The sequence below is a fragment of the Elephas maximus genome, chromosome 1 (assembly GCF_024166365.1).
Source record: "Elephas maximus indicus isolate mEleMax1 chromosome 1, mEleMax1 primary haplotype, whole genome shotgun sequence".
NCBI classification, from domain to species: Eukaryota; Metazoa; Chordata; class Mammalia; order Proboscidea; family Elephantidae; genus Elephas; species Elephas maximus.
Window position 1 is genome coordinate 42,136,827 of NC_064819.1, and position 23,858 is coordinate 42,160,684.

The 23,858-nt window shown below is 41.8% G+C and overlaps 1 protein-coding gene across 7 annotated transcripts in view; it reads right to left on the reverse strand.

The window, feature by feature from the left end:
• GMDS (GDP-mannose 4,6-dehydratase) overlaps positions 1-23,858 on the reverse strand; it is a 783,240-nt gene that overhangs the window by 603,335 nt on the left and 156,047 nt on the right. For 2 of the 7 annotated variants that reach the window (XM_049882356.1, XM_049882384.1), the window contains exons 2-4: positions 17,286-17,330; positions 7,418-7,505; positions 5,482-5,591 (exon numbers count right to left, since the gene is read on the reverse strand). In XM_049882356.1, the coding sequence (XP_049738313.1) occupies positions 5,482-5,591; positions 7,418-7,505; positions 17,286-17,330 (243 nt within the window). Of the gene's footprint in view, positions 1-5,481; positions 5,592-7,417; positions 7,506-15,978; positions 16,467-17,285; positions 17,331-23,858 lie in introns of those variants that run through there. The other 5 variants (XR_007517120.1, XM_049882363.1, XM_049882347.1 and 2 more) reach the window with 5 other exon arrangements.

The window sequence follows — 23,858 nt, forward strand, 5'->3', positions numbered from 1 at the left end:
AGTAAGTGACATTCTTTCTCCTAAAGACATAAGGAAAAAAAACAAGCTTAAGAAGAAACTGAGATATGTGGGAAAAAAGTACTTAAGTGAGAATTATTTTCCATTATACCAGTGGAGACCGTCTTTGTCATAGATGGTCTTTAAATTCTATTACGGAATACAGAGCTCCTGGCCAAGACTGGCCAGCAGACAGATGACTTCATTTGTAGAAATGAGAATTCATATGAAATTATCTCTGAAGTTCCTTCCAGCTGTAACATTCCATGATTGCATAACTTTCATTTCTCTGCAAAAAAAATCACGGCAATTCCAACATGACGTTGTGACAGAGGCGAAAGGGAGTAATATTGGAGTGGGTTCAGTGTATAAAGATCTTTCCAACGGTCTGACTCCCTGAAGGATAGCAGACGATCAATGCTACAAGAAATGGTGGAAAATTTCAAAAGCATGATGGTAACGGATTTGGAACAAATAAGAAATTTAAGACAGAAATTACTGAAAAACTATTATTTATAAAAGCTTACACAGGGAAAAAAATGCAGGTTCCTAAATATTTTCTCCATCAAAATGGGCAGGACTACATATTGGATACTTTGTTTCTACTTGGATGATGTCACCGGGCTAGGCTTCTCTGCTCTTAACCAGTCCACTTCAGTCCTCTCTCACTTTCTCCCACATGTGGGCCAAGCAGCCTTTCAATGACCCACTTCATGAGTCATAATTTTTTCTGTTCATGATTCAGAAAAGCATCTTCAGACAGCATTTCCCAGACTTCTGCGGGTTTATTCCAAGGACCAATTTCATCTTCATTGGTTTCCTACAGGAAACCAGACCAACTTCCTATTATTTTATTTTCCTTACTTTCAGCATACATAAAAAAAAGAAAAAAAAATACCATAGCCCACATCAAATTAACTGGAAGTGAGAGCGATAGAAGACTTTACTCTGCACAAAGAGAAGCCAACACAAACAATGCCCAACAACGGGCTGGAAGTCACCGTGCAAAGTTAAATACATAATGTGCTAATACTAGAACCATCTTTCAAAAGAGCATCACGCCAAATCATGAGAAGAAGATATGGATTTGAATTAGCCGTACTGCAATCATTACACTGTCAGAAAGAACATTTATTCCATTAAAAAAAAAAAAAAAAAGATCTGTTGTCTATGAGAACAAAGCTGATTTATACAGAGAAAGTAACTGTAAGAAACAAAATACGTCTTTTTCTATCCTAACCCTGATATCCTGCTAGGACAGACGCAGCCCATTGAAACCCAAAGCCCTGAGCCCTGGAGTGGTCGGGGGACAGAGTGGTGAACCCTGGTAAGCTGACAGAGGAGCAGGCTGCTGTCATCCCAGGCCCTTCCGCCCCACCTTCCCATTACCAAAAATCAATCTGTCCTTAGGTCATAAGGAAGGGTTAGGGACTTGGGCTTTAAAGGGTGCTCTCACAGGGCCTTGAAAGCACACTATTTCTCTAAAGCACCAGAAGTTCCTGAGAACCGTTTATTCTCCCAGACTACAGACTGCTCAGAATATGAACAGCTCTGCTGTAAACATACAGCAATTCTCTTTAGATTCTTTCCATTCTCATCATTCCTGACTGTGGGTATCATTTCAGGCTTTAAAAGTTCATATGGTCATTAACTGGCAAGTACCAGAATTATCCTGTATCGAATTCAAAACCCGATAGATTAAAGAAAGAAAGCACTGAAGGCGGCACATTACATATGGATAAGCCAGGAAGCCTGAAGCACACAAGCCCTGGTTCTCAGGGTCTGGCCCCAGACCAGCACTAGCATCACCGGACCACATCCCAGAAATGAAGTTCTCAGCTCCTGCCCCAGACCCGATAAGTCAGAAATTCAGGGGTGAGGGGCAGCAACCAGCAGACAGTACTGGCCTCAACTTTCTCTATCGTATTCCCTGTCTTCCTTCCACTGGGAAATGTCTAGAAAATAATTCATTCAATTTACATTTCCCACTAACCACTAAACTTCTAACCCCCTGTACTCCGGCTAACTCCTTCTGTTAACACTGCTAAAATGCTCCTTCTAAAAGTCACAAATGACCTCTAACATAGCTACCAAAGCCTCTTCCCGGTCCTCATCCCTCTTGACTTATCTGAAGCATCCAGCACTGCTGACACCCTTCCTGCTTAAAATGGCCTAACGTCTTGACTACGTGACACAAATCCATCCCCCTGCCCCTCCACTTCAGGCTATCCCACCGTCAGTGATTACCTGTCCTCCCTCCACCCTCTAAACACAGGTGTGTCTTTCTGTCTGCCGTCTTGGCGTCAGATACATCCGGCCTGGATCTGTACCTCTGCCCCGGATCTCTCTCAAGCCTCTGTGAAAGTGCATTCTAAAGCTGAGGCGCTTAAATCAATTATAAGAGATCAAAAGGGCAGTATCTGCCCAACAGCAAAGATGAGAACGCAGGAAGAGGTAGAAAATCAGGATGAAAGGAAATGTGGAAACCAGGGTGGAAGTAGGGAGAGTGCTGACAAACTGTAGGGAATGAAACCAAGGCCATGGAAGACTTCATGTACAAACTATTGAATGGGAACCAAATGTGCTCTGTAAACTTTCACCTAATGCACAATTTAAAAAAAAAAAAAAAAAACTGAGGCCCTTGACATAAGTAAAATGGCTGACACAGGTCTGAATCCAGCTCCATTTTGTCCTAGGTCCCTGCTTCTGCTTTTTAGAGTATATGACCCATGACCACACTTGTTCGGCAACATTCTGAGGTGGCCTGCCCAGAATGGTCCAGGAAACAGAAGGAACCAGCTCTGGAATGCAGGAAACTGTGGCTAAGGCTGAGTACCCCAGCCAACAGAAATTCTTGATAAATGAGTCTTACGAGAACGTGCTGAATGTCAACCAATCAAATGTACCCCCATACCCTCCCCAACTCTGTACAAAGTTCTACAAAACTGTGTATAAAAGATGTACGCTTATGCCCCTTCTTTGGAACGCCATTTTGAACTTTCATCCTGGTGCTTCCCGGTTTGCAAACATTTGAATCTGAATAAAACGCTTCTTTCAATTTTTCAGAAATTGTGGTTCATTTTTAACCATTACTTGGTGTCAGAAGCGGAACCGAAGCTACCAGCCTCCTACGGCCTTGAAGCCCTTGTTGGACGCAGGTGAAGGACCCCACTTTTAGGCTCTCTGCCTCCACGAGGAGCTGTGGAAGCTATCTGGTGAGTCCTCTGGGATCTTGAGTTCCTTCTCATTTCATATTCAGATTTTGGGTTGTGTCTGCAGGCTTCTGTCTCTGCTTTTTGGCATGACCACGGGTTCTACCTAATCTTAATCTGCAGATTTCCCTAGCAGACCACCTGCTATGTGTCGAAGATTTAGCAGCTTTGGCCACGTTTGTATTTAGAACTCTGGTATGCCCTGGCCAAAGACAGTTTGTCTGACCAGCGGCTCCTTTTGGGTTCGATTGAATTGGGCAGTTTTTAGCTTAACAGTTATTTGCTTTTCTTTCTAAACTACATTAACAGTCCTGATTGGCCAAGTATAGAAACAGACCCCACCTCACCTCTTACTTCAGACTCCCTCACTTAAGGGAGCAGAGGACACAGCAACAAACACCAGAATTAAGCAGAGTCCTAGAACCCTGAGGACGGGGTTTTCAGGTTTACTGTCATACAATTCAGAAAGAAAAACTAAAGACAAGTAGACAGGCCACCAGAGAATACAGGCGAAAGGAAAGAAAATTGGTATTAGCTGCATCACATCATATTGAGGAGAAAAGAGGCTAAAAAGAGCTTTTCTTTCAGTGACTTTTACTGCTCACAATAAAAAGTAAATTCACCTAATTTAGCAGATTATTGGGACTCAAAAAAATGTTATTCTGTCAGCCAGTAATATAACTACTACTGTAAATTAATATTAAAATAGAGGTTTTCCTGAGTTACATCTTTTAACATCTTAACAAAATACTTCATTCATAATGTGATATCTAACAGCAGAAAACACATCCATGAGTGGCTCAGGACTGCGGGATTAACCTGAAATAAACGAGTACTGCTATTTTAATGGCAGCGGTGAGATGTGATTATATTGTTGAATAATAGACTATATACTTTCTAAAAACTTATTAGAATTTCTGTCAGGATGCACTAATATCCAAACTAATACTGATCAGCAAACATGAGAACTGAGACCAGTGGTTGCATTACTGCATTAAGAAGCAACGGACAAACGGATGAATGGATAAATAAATTATAGTATATTCATACAATGGAATACTATGCATCGATAAAGAACAGTGAGGAATCTGAAACATTTCATAACATGAAGAAGCCTGGAAGGTATTATGCTGAGTGAAATTAGTTGCAAAAGGACAAATATTGTATAAGACCACTATTATAAGAACTTGAGAAATAGTTTAAACTGAGAAGAAAACATTCTTTTGTGGTTACGAGAGGAGGGAGGGTGGGAGAGGGGCATTCACTAATTAGATAGTAGATAAGAACTACTTCAGGTGAAGGGAAAGACAACACGCAATACAGGGGAGGTCAGCACAACTGGACTAAACCAAAAGCAAAGAAGTTTCCTGAATAAACTGAATGCTTTGAAGGCCAGCGTAGCAGGGGCAGGGGTCTGGGGACCATAGTTTCAGGGGACATCTAACTCATTTGGTATAATAAAATCTATTAAGAAAACATTCTGCATCCCACTTTGGAGAGTGGCGTCTGGGGTCTTAAACACAAGCAAGCAGCCATCTAAGATGCATCAATTGGTCTCAACCCACCTGGATCAAAGGAGAATGAAGAACACCAAGGACACAGGGCGATTACGAGCCCAAGAGACAGGAAGGGCCACATGAACCAGAGACTACATCATCCTGAGACCAGAAGAACTAGATGGTGCCCAGCTATAACCAATGACTGCCCTGACAGGGGACACAACAGAGAACCCCTGAGGGAGCAGGACAGCAGTGGGATGCAGACCCCAAATTCTCATAAAAAGACCAGACTTAATGGTCTGACTGAGACTAGAAGGACCCCGGTGGTCATGGCCCCTAGACCTTCTGTTGGCCCAGGACAGGAACCATTCCCGAAGCCAACTCTTCAGACATGGATTGGACTGGACAATGGGTTGGAGAGGGATGCTGGTGAGGAGTGAGCTTCTTGGATCAGGTGGACACTTGAGACTATGTTGGCATCTCCTGCCTGGAGGGGAGATGAAAGGGTGGAGGGGGTTAGAAGCTGGCGAAATGGACACGAAAAGAGAGAGTGGAGGGAGAGAGCGGGCTGTCTCATTAGGGGGAGAGTAACTGGGAGTGTGTAGCAAGGTGTATATGGGTTTTTGTGTGAGAGACCGACTTGATTTGTAAACTTTCACTTAAAGCACAATAAAAATTATAAAAAAAAAAAGAAGAAGAAGCAACAGACAAAAGCCAAACACGAATGCCCAAGGAAGGCAGCCAACATACTGCGATTCATGAGAATGGCTTACTTTGACGTGGCTCTGGGCACCCAGGTTGTAGATCTCGGTGGGCTTCACTTCATTGATGATCTTCACAAGGCAGGTACTGTCTGTGAGGTCACCATAGTGCAGCTTCATGTCTTAGGATGCAAAAACACACCGTGAGACAGAAGAAAACAAGAAAAGCCCAACTTGTAAAGCATCAAAAGTGAAATGCATATTTTGAAAGCTTGAAAACCAGGGTCAAAACTACAATGTTCTATTTGATGGCTCTGGAGCAGCAGAGTATAACTGTTATCTTTAAAGAACCTAAGCAGCAGCAGAAAGACATTTACACGTTTAGCCTATGTCTGTAAAGGATTTATAGTGGTGAACCCAGATAACTTTTTATAAGATCATAACATCATTATGCTGGATATTATACAATTAATAAATGACTCCCAGGTGGATGTAAAATGGTTTATGAGAGTGAGCTTAAGAATTCAAAGAAAATCTTGTAGCAATGTGCATATTCTCTAAAGCAATCTGTTACACAGTGATAATGGTGAAGGTAGTTCTGTATTTGCTCAGATACAACCATCTAGGGATTTTTAAGTGCTTTACAAGCATCAAGACTTAAAGTCTTCCATGAAATGCCTGATAGAATGACATAATTCATTAAAGGGCAACCAGTCTAGCCCAACTCCTCAATCAAAGCAGACACTATGCTGACTTCATTAGTGTAAGGATGGCACACGTAGATGGATGACTGGCAACCTTTATCTTTATGTTATTTTTACATAATATTGATCTACAGCGAGATCCAGCGGCAGTACTATTCTGCACTTTGCACAAAAACAGTAATAATGTTCACGAAGGATGCATTTAATAATTTAAATACTGAGGTGCAAAGCCATTTCTGTGCACAGCTAGACCATTTTCCTGATGGTATCTCCACACATATAAGTAACCCAAATCTTTGAATATTCAGAGGCTCTGAGGTGAACACAAAATCACTCATGGTTTACAAGGCAGTTGTACCATGCTTGCTAGGTAAAACTGGTAGAATACTGCAGACAAAATACGAGGTTGGAAACACCGTGTTCTAGCCCCAGCCCTGACTTTTTCTAGGTATATGACCTTTCGGCCTCCATTTCCTCATCTGTAAAGTGGCCTCCCTGATAACCCCAGGCATTGCTGTGAAGATCAAAGATCGAATGAGAAAACACTGTGGCTGTGCTATGCAAACTGTATAGCTTGTTGTGTTGTTGTTAGGTGTTGTTGAGTCGATTTTTGACTCATAACGACTCCATGTGACAGAGTAAGTGCCCCAGAGGGCATTTTAGGCTATAATTTTTATGGGAGCAGATCATCAGGTCTTTCTTCTATGGAGTGGTTGAGTGGGATCAAACCATCAACTCTTCCGTTAACAGCCAAGCGCTTAATCATTGTGTCACTGGGGCTCCTTAAACTGTACAGCTACATAAAGGCAATTTTATTAACAAAAATAGCAAACAACTACAAATACTGACAATGGTCTGTAAAGCAATTTAAATGTAGTTTTGACTGCCATTTTTTTTTTTACCTGTCTTCAAAAATTATTTTAAAAATTAATTAAATGTACAAAGATTGCTTAACATGACTGAATTAGACCGTAAGAAAAAAGGAGTGCTCTACTTTTATGAAACTGATCTTCCTGGAGAGAAAAGGGACACCTGGGGAAGGGCAATCAAAGGCATTTCTTCTCTTGGTCTCTGAGCAGAATCACCTAGCCAATGTCTCAGCACTAACCCAAACCAAGATGACACCAGAGCCTGAGGGCAGCAAGCAATGAAGGGCTTTCAAAGCCTGCATATAATTGTCAAAGCAGATAATTCATGGGTAAATATTGTGACTTGATAGGCTCTGAAAAAAATGACGTGTAAAAATACCTTAGCATAATGTAGGAAGTTACAGAAAGGGATGTGAGAAAAAGAAAGTGACTTACTTCCTTCACTATGAGTCTGGGGATTCTTGTACAGGTGTTCGATTCGACCTGTATTGAATGAACTGGATCGCCGGACAATTCCGTGGACCTGAGGTTTGGTGGTGTAGAAAGAGCAAAGAACATGGTAAGTGGGTAATGAGGATTAGCAGGCAACTCAGAAGCTCTTTTGCTAATGTTTAGCCTTATGAAAAATATAAACATATCCTTTATTTATTAAGGAAAACATTTATTTTCAAATTATTAGAAAATGTTCTACTGCTCAGTTTCCAATGCCCCCAACCACTGCAACCTACCTCAAGAAACCTCCATCTTTCTCTCTCTCTACTGGCAACAGCAACAAAAGCAATTAGAAAATTACGTGATTTCAGAATGAATGCTGAGTTGTAGATACTCAGATGTCTCCTTTTCCAGCCACATACCCTTACGGCCCTACTGCTGACAAAAATATCTCCTCAGTTTGAAACTGAAGACAGACCACGTGAGGTCATATCAGCAAAGCAAACGCACGGCCTGTTTCACACACAACATAGAGAACCGGAGGCCCTGAAGCCAATGTGACTTTTCCAGTGTCCCTAGAGCTAAGGCCTCTAGTCTATTCTAGATATTTCTGCATCTGCAGCTGCTATTACGTGGCACATGGAAATGCCAGAAAGCTAAGTGGCACAGGTTACGGACAAGATTCATGTACTCCTGGATTTAAAGCATTAAGAAAACTCAAATTGAGAGAATTTTTTTTTTTTAATCTTTAACTTAAGCATGATACATGTGAGAGAAAAAGCAGTTGAAACAGGAATGCATACCTGTCAGATACTGAAGAAAAGACTGTGTCTGATACATAAAAGAAATTGTTCAAGAACCAACCCCACTTCCTCCTTGTGTCAGGACTGCCAAGGTTAACACCAGCTATGTGGCCAGATGTCCAAGTTCCCGTCCCACTGATGGCAGTTTTAATCCTTGACTTATTTTAAAATGTTCCTTCTAATGTTGGGTAGATTCATTTGTAGCTGAATACACTTTTCTATTTTAACTCAATCATTTTCCATTTATGTCAAACCAAAATTAATTCTTGGCATGACTCAAATATTCCAGATGCAAGGGGGAAATTATAAGCACATAAGACTTTCTTTTAAATAGAAAGAAATGTCATCATCATTTTATATGGCAAATATGAGAAACTGATTTATGCAGAGGATACAACACACTCACATTTAAACTGTAATGACTAATTCTGTTGGTTAAGTTGCTTTAGCCAAAGAGAAAAGCACTCATTGACACTGTTATCCAGAAGAACTAAACTCAAGAAAATTTGGTCAGTATGAAAATATTTTAAGCAGGGAACATCACAAATTTGGTTGACATTTTAGAAGTCAAACATTAAAATCTAGAAAACATCAAACTGAGTTTGGCTATAGCTTTTCATTTCTTAATTTAGAAGTGGAGAAAATAACACTCACATTAAGCTTAGAATTTACTCCACTTCATGGTCTCCAATTTTTCTAGCTGCTACTGAATTGTCAAGTTGAGCAGCTCTACAAATTTAATCTTTTTTTTATAAAAAGCAAGTTCACACGCATATTCATATACAACAAAATTGGTGTTTACCACCAAAATTGCTTTTGAAATATCAATTTCTCAGATACAAGCATAGAATTGTCTACATTCTAAAAACAGAATTTAACTTTGACCAAAAGAAAGAAAGAATTTGATTTATGCTCTCTTCTCTTGATTGCAGGATTCTCGTTAACTCAAATATTCCAACAGCCCAAAACACAGGAAAATGCTGATACATATACACTGCACACTTTTAATTCCCCCTCACTCCCAATTTTTGGTATGTGTACACCAGGAAAAGAAAATCTGGCCAAATGCTTAATCCACGGCAGCAAGTATTATTCTAAGAACTAATGAGAGCAAAATCTGTCTGCCTGAGACAGGTAAAATACAAACTTTAAGACAAGCCAAATGTGTGCAAACTGGATAATCTAGTTAAGAATTTGCGATTAGCAGCCTTCTCATTACAGAAGGGATGTAGGTAGGGTTTTTTGTTTGTTTTTATAAGGATTTGGGGGGGAAAGAAGATAAGAAGTTAGGAACTCCAACTGAAAAGATAAATGAGCAGAATTTGGCTTTATATAAACTTACTCAAAATCTGTATTAAATTATAGCACTTCAAAAATAAAACAGAACTCTGAAAAACCAAGGTATTAATCCATGGAAGTGTGTGTTCTGGCCAGTTTCGCCTTCCATTAACCAAAGGATGAAGGGAAAGTTCTCTAGTGTCAGAACCAAGCTGTTCGACTTTCAAAGCCAGAGTCAGACTAGACAATATAACAGGGAAATGTTGGATTATTTATGTATTCTATTCAACACAATGGAAAATTACTACCTTTGGATTTCAATTCTGCAGTGTCTAAATTTCTCTTGGAGGCAAGCGTGCCCCTCACATTTAGAAAAAAAAACTGATTATTCAGGTGATATCAACAGCTACCATTCACATGGCAGTGCCCACATGCCAGACAGATGCTGTTCTTCATAAACATTAAACCCTTCGGCCTGCACTACAACCTTCCTACTGCCCTTCCCATCCTACAGACAGGACACTGGCCCAGGATCACACAGTCAGGAAGTGGCAGTGCTGAGGGTCAACTGGCTCGATCCTGCTGTCACTAAGTACAGTTTCAAAACCAAATCCTTAAAAAGATTTTCCTTTTTAAATTAAAGCACCAGGGCTTCTGGGATATCCAACAACCCAGAAAGAAATGTCACCCAAAGCCTTCAAGGATTCTCCCAGATCAAGAAAGGACACGCAGAAACTCCACATTCTAACAAATCATTTCCAGTAGACAGCAATCTGACAATCCTTATATTCCATGTCTTTTCCATTTCCCTATACTCCACCAAAGGCAGTGGTTATTGCCGATAAGTCATTTCAGCAGGTAGAATACGATCCAGAACCGATAGTATTGAAGGAAGAACTCCAAGCTGCAGTGAAGGCATTGGCAAAAAACAAGGCTCCAGGAATTGACAGAATACCAATAGAGACGTTTCAACAAACGGATGTAGCACTGGAAGACATTTGGAAGACAGCTACCTAACCAAATGGCCACAAGAGATCCATATTTGTACCCATTCCAAAGAAAAGTGATCCAACAGAATGCAGAAATTATCGAACAATATGATTAGTATCATATGCAAGTAAAATTTTACCAAAGATAATTCAAAAATAGTTGGAGCCGTAAGTCAACAGGGAACTGACAGAAATTCAAGACCGATTCAGAAAGGACACGGAAAAAGGGATATTATTGCTGATGTCACATGGATCTTGGCTGAAAGCAAAGCATACCAGAAAGATGTTTACCTGTGTTGTGTTGACTGTGCAAAGGCATTCGACTGTGTGGATCATAACAAAATATGAATTTCATTGTGGAGAATGGGAATTCCAGAACGCTTAATTGTGCTTATGAGGAACCTCTACATAGACCAAGAGGCAGTCCTTCAAATAGAACATGGGGATACTTCGTGGTTTAATATCAGGAAAAGTGTGCATCAGGATGGTATCCTCTCACCATACTTACTCAATTCGTATACTGAGCAAACAATCCAAGAAGCTGGACTACATGAAGAAGAACAGGGTATCGGGATTGGAAGAAGAATCATTAACAACTTGCGACATGCAGATGATACAACCTTGCTTGCTGAAAGTGACAAGCACTTGAAGCACTTACTGACGAAAATCAAAGACTACAGCTTTCAGTATGGATTACACCTCAGTATGAAGAAGACAAAACTCCACAACTGAACGAATGAGCAACATCATGATAAATGGAGAAAATACTGAAGTTGTCGAGGATTTCATTTTACTTAGATCCACAATCAACACCCATAGAAGCAGCAGTTAAGAAATCAAACAACGTATTGCATTGGGCAAATCTGCTCCAAAAGATCTCTTTAAAGGTGTTGGAAAGCAAAGATGTCACTTTAAGGACTAAGGTGCATCTTACCCAAGCCATGGTATTTTCAATCACCTCATATGCATGCTAAAACTGGACAATGAATAACGAAGGCTGAAGAATTGATGCCTTTGAATTATGGCATTGCCAAACAATTTTGAACATACCACGGAATATCAAAAGAACAAACAAATCTATCTTGGAAGAAGTACAGCCAGAATGTTCCTTAGAAGCGAGGATGGTGAGATTTCATCTTACGTGCTTTGAACGTGTCATCAGGAAGGACCAGTCCCTGGAGAAGGACATCATGCTTGGTAAAGCAGAATTTTAGTGAAGGAGAGGAAGACCCTCAATGAGATGGACTGACACAGTGGCTGCCAACAATGGGCTCAAGTACAGCAATTACTGTGAAGATGGTGCAGGATCAGGCAGTGTTTCATTGTGTTGTACATAGGGTTGCTGTGAGTTGGAACCAATTCAATGAGACCTAACAACAACAACAGCATTCTTTTCTGAAAGAAAAGCTCAAAATTTACCTATTCTTTATTTCAAATTCTGATATGCTTGTTACCAAGTTGTTTAATATAGGTTATCTTAAACCAAAAAATCAAACCCATTGCCATCAAGTTGATTATGACTCATAGCGACTCTACAGGACAGAGAAGAACTGCCCATAGGGTTTCCAAGGCTGTAAATCTTTATCGAAGCAGACGGCCACATCTTTCTCCTGCTGAGCAACTAATGAGCTCAAACCACCGACCTCTCAATTAGCAGCCAAGTGCTTAACCACTATGCCACTGAGGCTCCTTATAAGGGACATATATGTGTATACATACACATACACCTATCCCTCTCTTATCAGCATAGTTAGGTTCCAAAAACCAGGTCGTTAGACAAAAAAAGGCACCGTGCAAAAATGGAGGATGAGCATCACAAAATGGAAGATCACTATGTCATTACATAACTGCCCAATTACATCATCATGTAACTGCCAAATTACATCATCACATAACTACTAAATTACATTACCACATAACTGCAAAACCACTGAGAATCATGGCCCAGCCTAGTGGACACACAACCGTAACCATCATAGTCAGCGTTATTCTCACCTTGCACTTTGGCGTTAGTCACTGCCAAATATATGTCATTAATGTGCAAAACAATCAGATTTTTTAGTATTGTCATAAATGCGAAATGTCAGATAAAGAAATAGTCGGTAAGTGAGGAGTGTATATATATATATATATATATATATATATATATATATATATATATATATATATATATATATATATATATATCTCATTGGTTCTGTCTCTCTGGAGAATCCTAGGAAGCATTCTTTCCTAGGAAGAACAACTCTGTCTCCCCATCAAGCCTGCCCATAGCACTTGTAGCTTCTCTTCACAGTGTTTATTTGTTCCCGTCTTGCACTTTGCTACCGAGAAGTATGTTGTCTCCAGTTGTTTCTGAGCTAGTAATATTCTACATACAAAGACTAGATTCAAAAAATATGATTGCCCAGAGAAGCCAGGTCCCCAAAATTAGACGTCTTTAGACACTTTGTTCATCTTTACCTATGATTACATCAGTCACCTGATCTTGATGGAACCTTCTGTTGGAGTGATTCTCAAACTGTCCTACCAGGATAGCAACATCAGCAAAAACTGAGAACTTGCTAGAAAGGCCATCTCCAATTTCACCCAGATCTATGAATCAGCAACCCTGTCTTCACCTGGACTCTGGGTGATTCTGATGTACTACCGAGTTAGAAGTCTCTGCTTGTCTGAACCTACCCCGTCTCAGTCCACTGCAAGCAATACACTAGCCCTGTCCTTTTGCTCAGGGTCTAAGCAACCATGACATTCTGGGAACTTTCCAAGGCAGCCTCTTTGTAGAATCACCTTCACATTTACTCTAAGCACAAACAGATAATGTATGTGCCACCCAATCCTCCTTAACAGCGTATTCTTTGACTATATCAACCTCTTAAAAGGAAGGACCGCAGCCTATTAAAGTTGAATATGGTATGGATAAACACCTTTCACTCCTGCCAACTCTACAGAGCTCACATTTCACTGTGCCATGATGAGGAATCGTTGCTGCCAGGCTTTGGAGTGCCACACCTTCAACCTGCATCATCTATAAGGTTTCCTTCTATCCATTTATGAGTCTCACTCTTAAATTTATTTCTCCAGACAGTGTCTCAATGATGTGTTCCTTCCATACTTGTGAGTCACCAAATGGGCCTTCTTTTTTCTCTGTTATCGAAATCAAATCTGCTCTCATAATGTCAAATGCCAATGGAATGAAAACATTTGCAGCCCATGAAGCAGCCCCATGTTCTCATTACATCTATTTCTCAATCCCTCATCTATTGAAGAACACTCCTACCTGTCTCCTGAAGTCAGGTACTTCCTTAGTGAGACACCTGAGTGAAGCTTTGCCTCTGTCCACATGCTTCCCAGCCTTTTCAAGGAACATCGACAGCACCCCAGCGCTCCTGGTCCTTCCAGAAGGAGAAAGACTGACATCTACCACACTACTTCCAGGCCCAAACCTTGTGGCATCGGGTTCCCACAGAGAAACCCTCCCTCACCTGCCTCAGCTGTGCCCTTCTCCCCTCAGTTCTGGACATACACATGATCACCTTCTCCATCTCTTGCCTCGGCCCACCACTCACACCTTGGAAATCGATGTCAAAACCCAGGAGAGCAAGTGCCACTTCAGTTTAGATGCCAAACTCCTTATTATTTTTCCGCTTGCCCAAATACACATTTTTTTAAACAACACACCTGTAATTGGAACACCTATAAACAGACAATTCAAACTTACTAACGTAAACATTCCTAAAGCAGGTCAGAGCATTTAGGTTGCTGTGTGGTGTTTTTGTTTTCTGCTACAGCATGAATTTATATGCATATGTGTATCTGAAAACTGTTCTAAAGAAAAGATATACAACCTGAGCAACATCAGATTCGATACATATAACCTGTTTTTCTTTTAAGGAGAGTAGAAAATGTTTTGTTTAGTTTTTATTAAGAAAATAGGAGAAAAAAAGCAGAAGGAGGAGAAGGCGAGGGGGGACCAGGAGGTGGAGATGACAATGATGACAGCCCATCTGGAAGGCTGAGTTCCCATGAAATATACGGCTGTCACTGAGAACATCGATTTTCACATGCAGAGAAGGAAACAGTATTCATGCCTCATGCCATACTCAAAAACAAATTCAAAATGGATTAAGGACCATGTGCAAACTAAAATGATAAAATACTTAGAAGAAAATGCAGAGGCAATGTTGTCAGGTCTCGCTTTTAACAGTGGATTATGTAATATAATAACAAAAGTGCAAACAGCAAAAGACAAAATAAACGGGATCTCATAAAAAATTAAAAACTTTTGTTCCTCAAAAGACTTTACTAAAGAAGTGAAAAAACAAGCTACAGACTGGAAAAGTATCTTCAGAAACCATATATCCAATATGGAACTAATAATCAAAATATATATAAAACTGCAACAACAAAAAGACAAATAATGCAATCATAAACCGGCCAAAAGACTTGAATAGACATTTCATCAGAGAGGACATTCAAATGGCCACTAAACACATGAAAAGATGCTCAGTGTCATTAATCATCGGACAGAAGCAAATCAAAACCACAAGGAGATACTATCTCACTCCCACTAAGACGGCTAGGAAACCCCGGTGGCCTAGTGGTTAAGTGCTACAGCTGCCAACCAAAGGGTCGGCAGTTTGAATCCACCAGGCGTTCCTTGGAAACTCTATGGGGCCGTTCTACTCCGTCCTATAGGATCGCTATGAGTCAGAATCGACTTGATGGCAACAGGTTTGGGTTTTTTTGGAAGATGACTAAGATTAAAAAAAAACAAAACAGAAAATCACAAATGTTGGTGAGGCTGTGGGGAAACTGGAACCCTTAGCCATTACTGCTGGGAATACACACTGGTAGAGCCGTCATGGGAAACAGCATGGCTGCTCCTCCAAACTCAACAAATGAAATGACCACACGACCCAACGATTCCACCCCTAGGTATGGACCCTGGAAATCTGAGAGCAGAGGCTCAAACAGAGACTTGTACACCAGTGTTCATTGCAGCACTACTCAATAACCAGAAGGTAGAAACAACCTAAATGCTCACCAACGGATAAATAAACAAAAGGTGGTGCACACATACAATGGAAAACTACTCAGCCCGTAAGAGAAAAATGAAGTCTTTTACATGCTACAATGTGCATGGAGCCTGAAGACATTATGCTGAGTGACATAAGTAAATCACAAAAAGACAAATGCTACATGACCGCACATATATAAAAAGACAAGAACAGGCAAATGTACAGAGACCAAAGTTTCTTAGTAGTTACCTGAGGTGGGAGGGAGGGGAAAACAGGGGCTCTTGCTGGCAGAGTACTAAGTTTTGGTTTACTGTGACGGAAAAACTGCATTAAGGGTAGAGCTGCACAGTCGATTAATGTAATTGCTGTCCCTAAGCTGTATAATTATAAAAGGTTGAATTGGCAAAAATTGTATGATAGATATATTTACAAGACAAAAAAAAAAGGAGTAGCTGCTGAGGCTGCTTACGTACAATCAAACACCTCATGGGTTTTAGTTTCTTGGTTTGGATGTTTAGTGTCATGGTTTCATGGGACATCCCAGTTCGGTGGCCTAATAATGTGTTCAGTGTTTCTGCTCTGCCTCCTAGTTCATCGCACAGTGCCCAGGATCTTAAAAGCTTGCAAGCGGCCATCCAAGGTACAACAATTTAGGCTCTATTCACCTGGAGCAACAAAAGAAGGAGCGTAAACAACAGGAAGAAGACATGGAATGTGTGGCTAATTGCCTCTATAAACAACTGCTTCCTTTGCCATGAGACCAGAAGAACTGGATGGTGCCCAGATACCATTACAGAACATTTTGATCAAAGATTCTATAGAAGAATCCTGATCAAAACGGGGGAAATACAGAACAGAATTTCAAATTCCCATGGAATCCATTCTTTCTGGAGCCGTGGAAGCTGGATGAACTCCTGAAACATTTGCCCTCAAATAATCTTTAAACCTTAAACCAAAAACATCCCTGAAGTCTTCTTAAAACCAAACAATAGTTCAGCTTAACTAGTAAAGAATGTCTGCCTTGAGCAGTGTAATCTTTTAAGATCTATCTATATGGGATCAAACTGACAAGAGCAACTAGAAAGATCAGACAGTTAACTCCGGGAGCAGTAAGTTTATGTTGGTACGGGAGACTGACAATGGTTGTACAACACAAAGAATATAATCAATGTCACTAAACTGTTCCTGTAGAAATCACTGAATTGGTGTATATTTTGGTGTGTATACTCTCAACAACAACAAAAGTAAAATGAATTATATATATGTAAAATAAATAAATTATATGTGTGCGTGTATATATATATATATTTTTTTATATATATGTATGTATATGGCTACCTATTAGAAAGCAAAAACCCATAGGTTTAAATTTTTAAATCAAGCTTGCAAGGATCAGCTTGGTTTTTATTGCTCTGCCCAATTTCCAAATGAAGCAACTTGACCGTGAGTGGGATGGATTTATGTGACACATGGATTGTTAAGCTCACCCTAATAACTGAAGAGCGCTAGCTTACATAGGGGCTGCGCTATCTGGGAAGGCGGGAAGCGTACACAACAGCTAGCCCTCGGGAACAGGGGAAGCCACCGGAGCTCACCAGGAGATAACCAGCACAATGAGCTGGCAGGATGACAAGCCAAGCACACATTCTTCCCCCGGCTCTGATTTGTTATCAGAGTTCAGTGGAAAACACATACTGTGGACGGACAGCAGCAGAGGAAGCGTGAGGCTGCTGTGTCCGCGCGATTCTGGCCGCTGGGGCCTGCTGGCTGAGTCACTCACCTCATAGCCTTTATCCAGCAGGAACTCAGCCAAGTAGGAACCATCCTGGGGAGAGAGGGAGAAGGGACAATGTCAGACACATCATGGCTGGCACAGAGGCAGCAGAGACAGAGCATTTTGAGAACATCGCTTAAAGGTGATAAGGTCTAAAAGGATAACAACATAATGTTGATAAGCAGAGCACGGTGTTCACTGTTCACAAGGCATTTCACAGACATCTCCCATTGGCGTTCCACAGCAGCCCAGTAAAGAGGTGCCATGACCACCTTTACAGAGGGAGAAACTGAAATCCATGCAGGCGATGAGGCTGTAGAGTCAGGTCACCTTGGGTTTCAGCTTTGCCACTTACTAGTGTGTGATACAGAGCCCCTGAGCGGTGCAAACATTCAGCTACCAACTGAAAGGTTGGCAGCTTGAGTCCACCCAGAGGCACCTCAGAAGAGAGACCTGGTGATCTACTTCTGAAAAATCAGCCACTGAAAACCCTATAGAGCACAGTTCTACTCTGACACACATGGGGTCGCCGCTGAGTCAGAACTGATGCCACGGCAACTGGGAAACAAAGTGTGATGTACAAAACACGGGTGGCAGAGCAGAAGAGCTTGGTGCTACCAGAACATGAAACTGGACATCACGCTAATCTGAGGTTTGTGAAAAGGAGTCGTGGGAGAGCTGGGGTGAGAACCGTGGGACTCAGGAATAGGGAGGGCATGAAAAGGAGGGAGACAGCACACGTGTTGGCATCACTGAGAAAGGCCATGTGGGCTGCAGGTACTGGAAGACGAGCATCAGACAGCACCCCGGGCAACACGGCGCTTCCAACCCAAGACTGTCAGCTTGACAACTAACCTAAAGATTGACAGTTCAAACCCACCCAGTGGCATTACAGAAGAAAGGCCTGGAGACCTGCTTTCATAAAGATTACAGCCAAGAAAACTCTATGGAGCACAGTTCTACTCTATAACATGGTGTCACCATGACTGGGAATCAACTCAGAGGCTGTGGGTTTCATTTTTCGTTTGTTTGTTTAGAGTGGGGGAGGGGACATGATAAGAAATGTATCCTCATCACTGAATAGACTGCACACAGTCTTTACAAAAATGAAACAGTGATTGTTTTTTATAAAATAGTAAGTACTTCATTTGTATTAATTTTAAGTTACATAGCTAATGCCTACACCAAGATAAAGCTGTCAATAAATCTTTAAAAAACGTCTGGGTAGGGGTGTTTATTTAAAACATTTCATGTGCCACTTTTAGGGAAAGAAAGTGTGAAATTCAACTAATTATAGAAAGAGAGGTCAAAAGTTGAGAACTCGTTCTTCTAGAAGGGCTAGAAAGAGCTGCCAGCCTCTCTCTCAGGAAAATAACTGGATAGGCATTTTACAGTCCATTCTGCCATTGGTCTTCTGTTCTCAGCCCGGCCAGGGGCCCGCCATCCCACCCAGACTTCAACATAAAATTGAGAGGCTCCAACTACTGCGATCTGTATCCACAAAAGGAGTTGGGGACGTTTGGGTTTTCTTCAATTTCTTCAGTTTGAAAAAGCTTAAAATAAGTATCCCTTTGCGCTTCAAGAGTTCCTACCAGATATTCCAGGAAAAAAGAAAAACGAAGTAAGCCTTATTATTACTATCACTACTTGGCCTAAAAAGCTAAAAGCTGGAACTGCAGATGCCCTATGGGTCCTGAAAACGACCCACTGCCAATTGTGTGTTTACGACATTAAGGTAAAAGTCATGCATAAATTCCAGCAGAGTGACAAGGTCAGGGATGCAAAGGACACATTTTGTGGTCCATTAAAACCGCCAGCAGATTTTCTTCTGACTTCTTGACATAAATATTCTGGTTTATAGACTCACATGGAGAAGAAGAGAGAAAGCTTGGCATACCCCTTTTCTTTACAATATTACGTATACACACATTCACAGGGCTTTTAGATCCCCAACATGCCAGCTAAATCAAATACTGACCAACCAGGCTGGCCTACACTACCATCGGACATGGTCTCACCATCAGTGATCCTACACGTGGAAAGACGTAGAAAACAGCTCAACAGAAAAGTCATTTGCAGTAACAGTAATAACAACAACGGTTACCATTATGGTTACCATTATTACATAGCAGGTAAGGAAACCTTGGAAAGTAGGTTTATTTGCTGTATTTTTTTCTTTTTTAAAGCAGGCAACACTGTACTTTGCACTTTTTGTAATTCTCTTGGAATACAGAGTTAAAAAGCTTTGTGTTCTACCACAGTTGCATAGAAGGCTTTGTTTTTCTTCTGTTCAAGGTAGAAGTGAAAGTGCTAAAGAGGGAGGGGGGGTAGTGGGTGGAGGAAGCCTGTGATTATTCAGAAAGCTGATGTGAAACAGACCTGCCCAGGACTGAACCCTGTCAATAAGGTCTTGTTCTTCTCACCCAGGCCCTCCTCAAACTTTCCAACCATGCTGGAACATTCTGAACCAGCAGGGCACTCACTTCCTCCACACTTCCCTGCCAGGCCTACGGAGTGATAGCCAGCTCACAAAGAGTGGGAAACAGGCCGCTAGGTGCTCCTGGTTTCTGACTGGTCCTTTCCCCAGGTCCCTGAGGTGACTTGGGGAGAGATACAGTATCTGTGGGAGTCAAGCCTTTGCCAAAACTAGGGTGGCTGTCGTTTCCGCCTCCTCTTTAGGAGCAGTGACTGCTTGAGAAGACTTTAATCAGGCCAATGACTAAACTGTCATGGCAACTCAGGGGCTGTGGCTAATGCTCAATTCTGGTACTTCACTCCCCAGAAACCAGGAACCAGTGACCCAAATTTCCAACACACTCACTGTGAACGCGTTCGTCTGTAGAAATTTCAGCGTGGATTTCCATCCCCATTACAGAAAATGTCTTAACTGGAGAGACACTTATTTAAGGGCTTCTCTGACTCCTCCTGTAGGTGCTGTAGGATGCTCACCTACTTCATACGATGCTCCACAGTCCTTTCAGTCAGCAGCATGGCTGTCACATCTCTGAGGCATAGAAATATTTTCTCTCTCACTCTCCTAAGAACTGAGATGACCGAGGCACAGGGAGGCTAGCTGACTTCCCTATTATCACACTACCAGTTGCACATGAAGCCAGAACTAGAGTCCAAGTCTCCCATTATTCTGAACTAGGAATCACCTCCTTCTCCTCAACCTCCTCTACCTGGGGCCTACCCAAACATGCCAAACCCAACAAATAATAAAAGAACACAAAGGGTTCATCCTTAAACCAAATTCATTGAGTCATTTTCCATAATAGGTTGTTTTCTGAATTAAACAGTGCTTTCCATTTTTAATCAAGTGACCCAAAGCCAGAGAAGCCATGTAATTTTAGAATACTCCAGAGCTCAGAAGAGGGAGAAAGGGCGCAGTGCCTGATGTTTCCCAGGCCTTGTTCTTCCCCTGTGGCCAAAAGGGCCAAATCTGAGTCTGCCTGACACCTACAGTCCCTATACTTGGGTATTTCTGTTCTCCAGAGGGGAGGACCCTTCCTTCTGATGGCATATTCAGAATGTTTCAAATAGAGACACATGAAAACCACGAGTAATTCCAGAAATTAATCAAAGCATATCCTAACTATAATATGAAATATTATTTATAATTCCCTATCTATAAAAAGCTGAAGTTCCCCCTTCTCCCACATGGCCATAGAAGGCTGGCAGACGCACTGACCAATATTCACACCCACTTCTGAGAGTCGGTCAGCCCACTGTGCGAGAAGAGAGACCAGTGTTTCCTCTCCTCTTCCAGCATGTAGACACTGACAGCCAAGACAGACACACAGTGAGGAAACTCCCCTGGAGGCCTTGCCCTCTGAGCTGCACCACAGCCACGCTGTAGATGTAGCAGCCATTTTTGAATGGGATGAGGTAAGCAGTATCTGGCTAAAGAAATGGGGCCACTGGTAAAGCGAATGTCATTGTTTAGATCGTCTCAAGCAGCAGGAAAGACCTCACGGACACAGCCTTTCTTTCAAGCTCTTAACTCTGTATCCTGATGACTCTAAGCCAGGGCTTCCAACAGGTGTGTCTGGGGTTGAACCCCTGCTGAGAATCTGCAGTTCTAACAAGCTCCCAGGTGATGCTACTGCCACTGGTTAGGGACCAGTTCTGAGAATCACTAGTAGAGCAGTGGTTCTCCAAAATGTATTATACATGATTCACCCAGTGATCTTGTTAAAATATAGATTCTGACTCAGTATATCTGGGGTGGATGAACCAGTTCAAAGCCCTGCTCTAAACAAGTATCTTTTCAGCTAACCACAATTACAATATCAAAGTAGTCTGCAGCTTCAATAGGATAGATACAAACACCTGAGTGATTAACGCAGGCTCTGTTTTGAACCAAAATGAAAGCTTCCAATGAATCAGCCACTGGGGCGTAAAGAATCCAGAGGAAGAATATACGTGAAAAATATTTACACCTGGCTGTGTGCCATACAAACCACTGGACAGACTTGCAGAATTAAAAAGACCGATGGGTTATACATCAGGAAATTGCGGCTCAAAACAGTGCTTAGTGTACCGTCCCCAGTTAGGAAGTGGCAAAGCCTATACACAATAAATCCGGCCTCCCAGATCTCTGCATTTCACACTAAAAAATTTCAAGAAAAATATCAAAAATAAGGTCGTTAGCTGCTGTGGAGTCAGGCCCCGATTCACGGGGACCCCACGTACAACAGAATGAAATGCTCCCCAGTCCTGCACCATCGCCATGATCACTGGGGGATCAGACCACCGTGATCCACAGAGTTTTCACTGGCTAATTTTCAGATGTAGATCACAAGGCCCTTCTTCCTAGTCCATTTTAGTCTGGAAGCTCCACTGAAACCTGTTCGGCATCATAGCACAACCTAAGAGATGGGACTAACACCACAGATCCCTCGACATACACGGTCTCTAGTCAAGAATAAAAATAGAGCCAGTGGGTATCAGGACAGGGATAACTGACCGATCGAGTGGTAGGTTAAGAGATGAGGACGCTATCAACATCTAAAATATATAAGATAGCAAACACCATAAGGAAAATGTAATTAAAGGCCTTAAAATGAAGAGGTAGACAGGATGCAGTCAATGATAGGGTGGTGTCGGTGGTGGTTGTTGTTGGGTGCCATTGAGTCGATTACAACTCATTAACCTGCTGACATGGTGTCAATTCTGACTCAGAGCAACCCTATATTGACAGAGTAGAACTGTCCCCATAGGGGTTCCCAGGCTGTAATCTTCATGGATGCAGACCGCAAGGTCTTTTCTCCTATGGAGCTGCTTGTAGGTTCAAACCACCAACCTTTTGGTTAGCAGCTGAGTGCTTAACCATTGTGCCACCAGGGCTCTTTATTGGCAGAGTATAACAGATACTTTTTAATTAAATAATTGTTGTTAGTTGTCATCAAGTCGATTCCAACTCATGGTGACCCACGTGTGCTCTACAGGGTTTTCAAGGCTGTAACCTTTGGAAAGCAGGTCACCAGGCCTGTCTTCTGAGGCACCTCTGGGTGGGTTTGAACCATCAGCCTTTGACAAGTAGTCCAGTGCTTAACCATCTGCGCCACCCAGGGACTCTAATTGAATGATTAAGGGAAAGAAAACATACACACACATACCCCAACACACGCAGTACCAGAAATGTTTGAAAAGCCTCAGAGTAAATCCAGAGCCATTCACTAACAGCCTACAAGTGTGCTGAGTGGTTCATTACGTGTAGGCACCACGTAAAGAAACTGTCCCCAGGCAATCTGGTATTTCCCTGGGTCTTCTCTTCTTTAAATGGAAGTTCCTTAGTTTGAACCTTTATGTTTGTCTCTGTCTCCTGTCCTGTTCTTGCCACTCATGTAGAAGGTTTTATCCTCCAGGGGAAAAAAAATCTCATGCGTCCTCTTGGTACACAAATGACAGTGACAGCAGCGATGACAGCACTACAGGCCCCGAGACAGCACTCGGCTGTGCCAGGCACACACCACGTGCTTCTCACTCACCACTGTCTCAATCCTCAGTACCCTTACGTTGAGGAAACCGAGGTGGGCTAAGACTCACCTGTGCAAGGGCTCACAGTCAGAAGACAGGGCGAGGATTTAAGCTATGTGTATCTGTAACAGAAACCTGTTGCAAACAGTTAACACGCTTGGCTGCTAACCAAAAGGTTGAAGGTTCAAGTCCACCCACAGGCACCTTGGAAAAAAGATCTGGCAATCTACTTCTGAAAAATCAGCCATTGAAAACCCTACAGAGTACACTTCTACTCTGACACACATGGGGTCGAAATGACTCCAGGGCAAGGATGGTTTATTTGCAACAAATTATTTACATGGCAATCTGCTCCACTAATAAGATCAACTATATAACAAAGGACCTAGAAACAATTTAACATAAAATTTGGTGTCTACGGAATTGATTAGCAATGGAAAGTGACCTGAATGAGTAAATAGCAAACACCCACTTGGGCCATAGGTGCTATGGAATAAAGAAGGACAGAAAGGAAATAAGTGATTAGTCCCTGCCCTATTGCTTTGAGCAGTATCTGGGAAAGCCAGGCATTTCCTGGCCTGGATAGGATCATGCTTC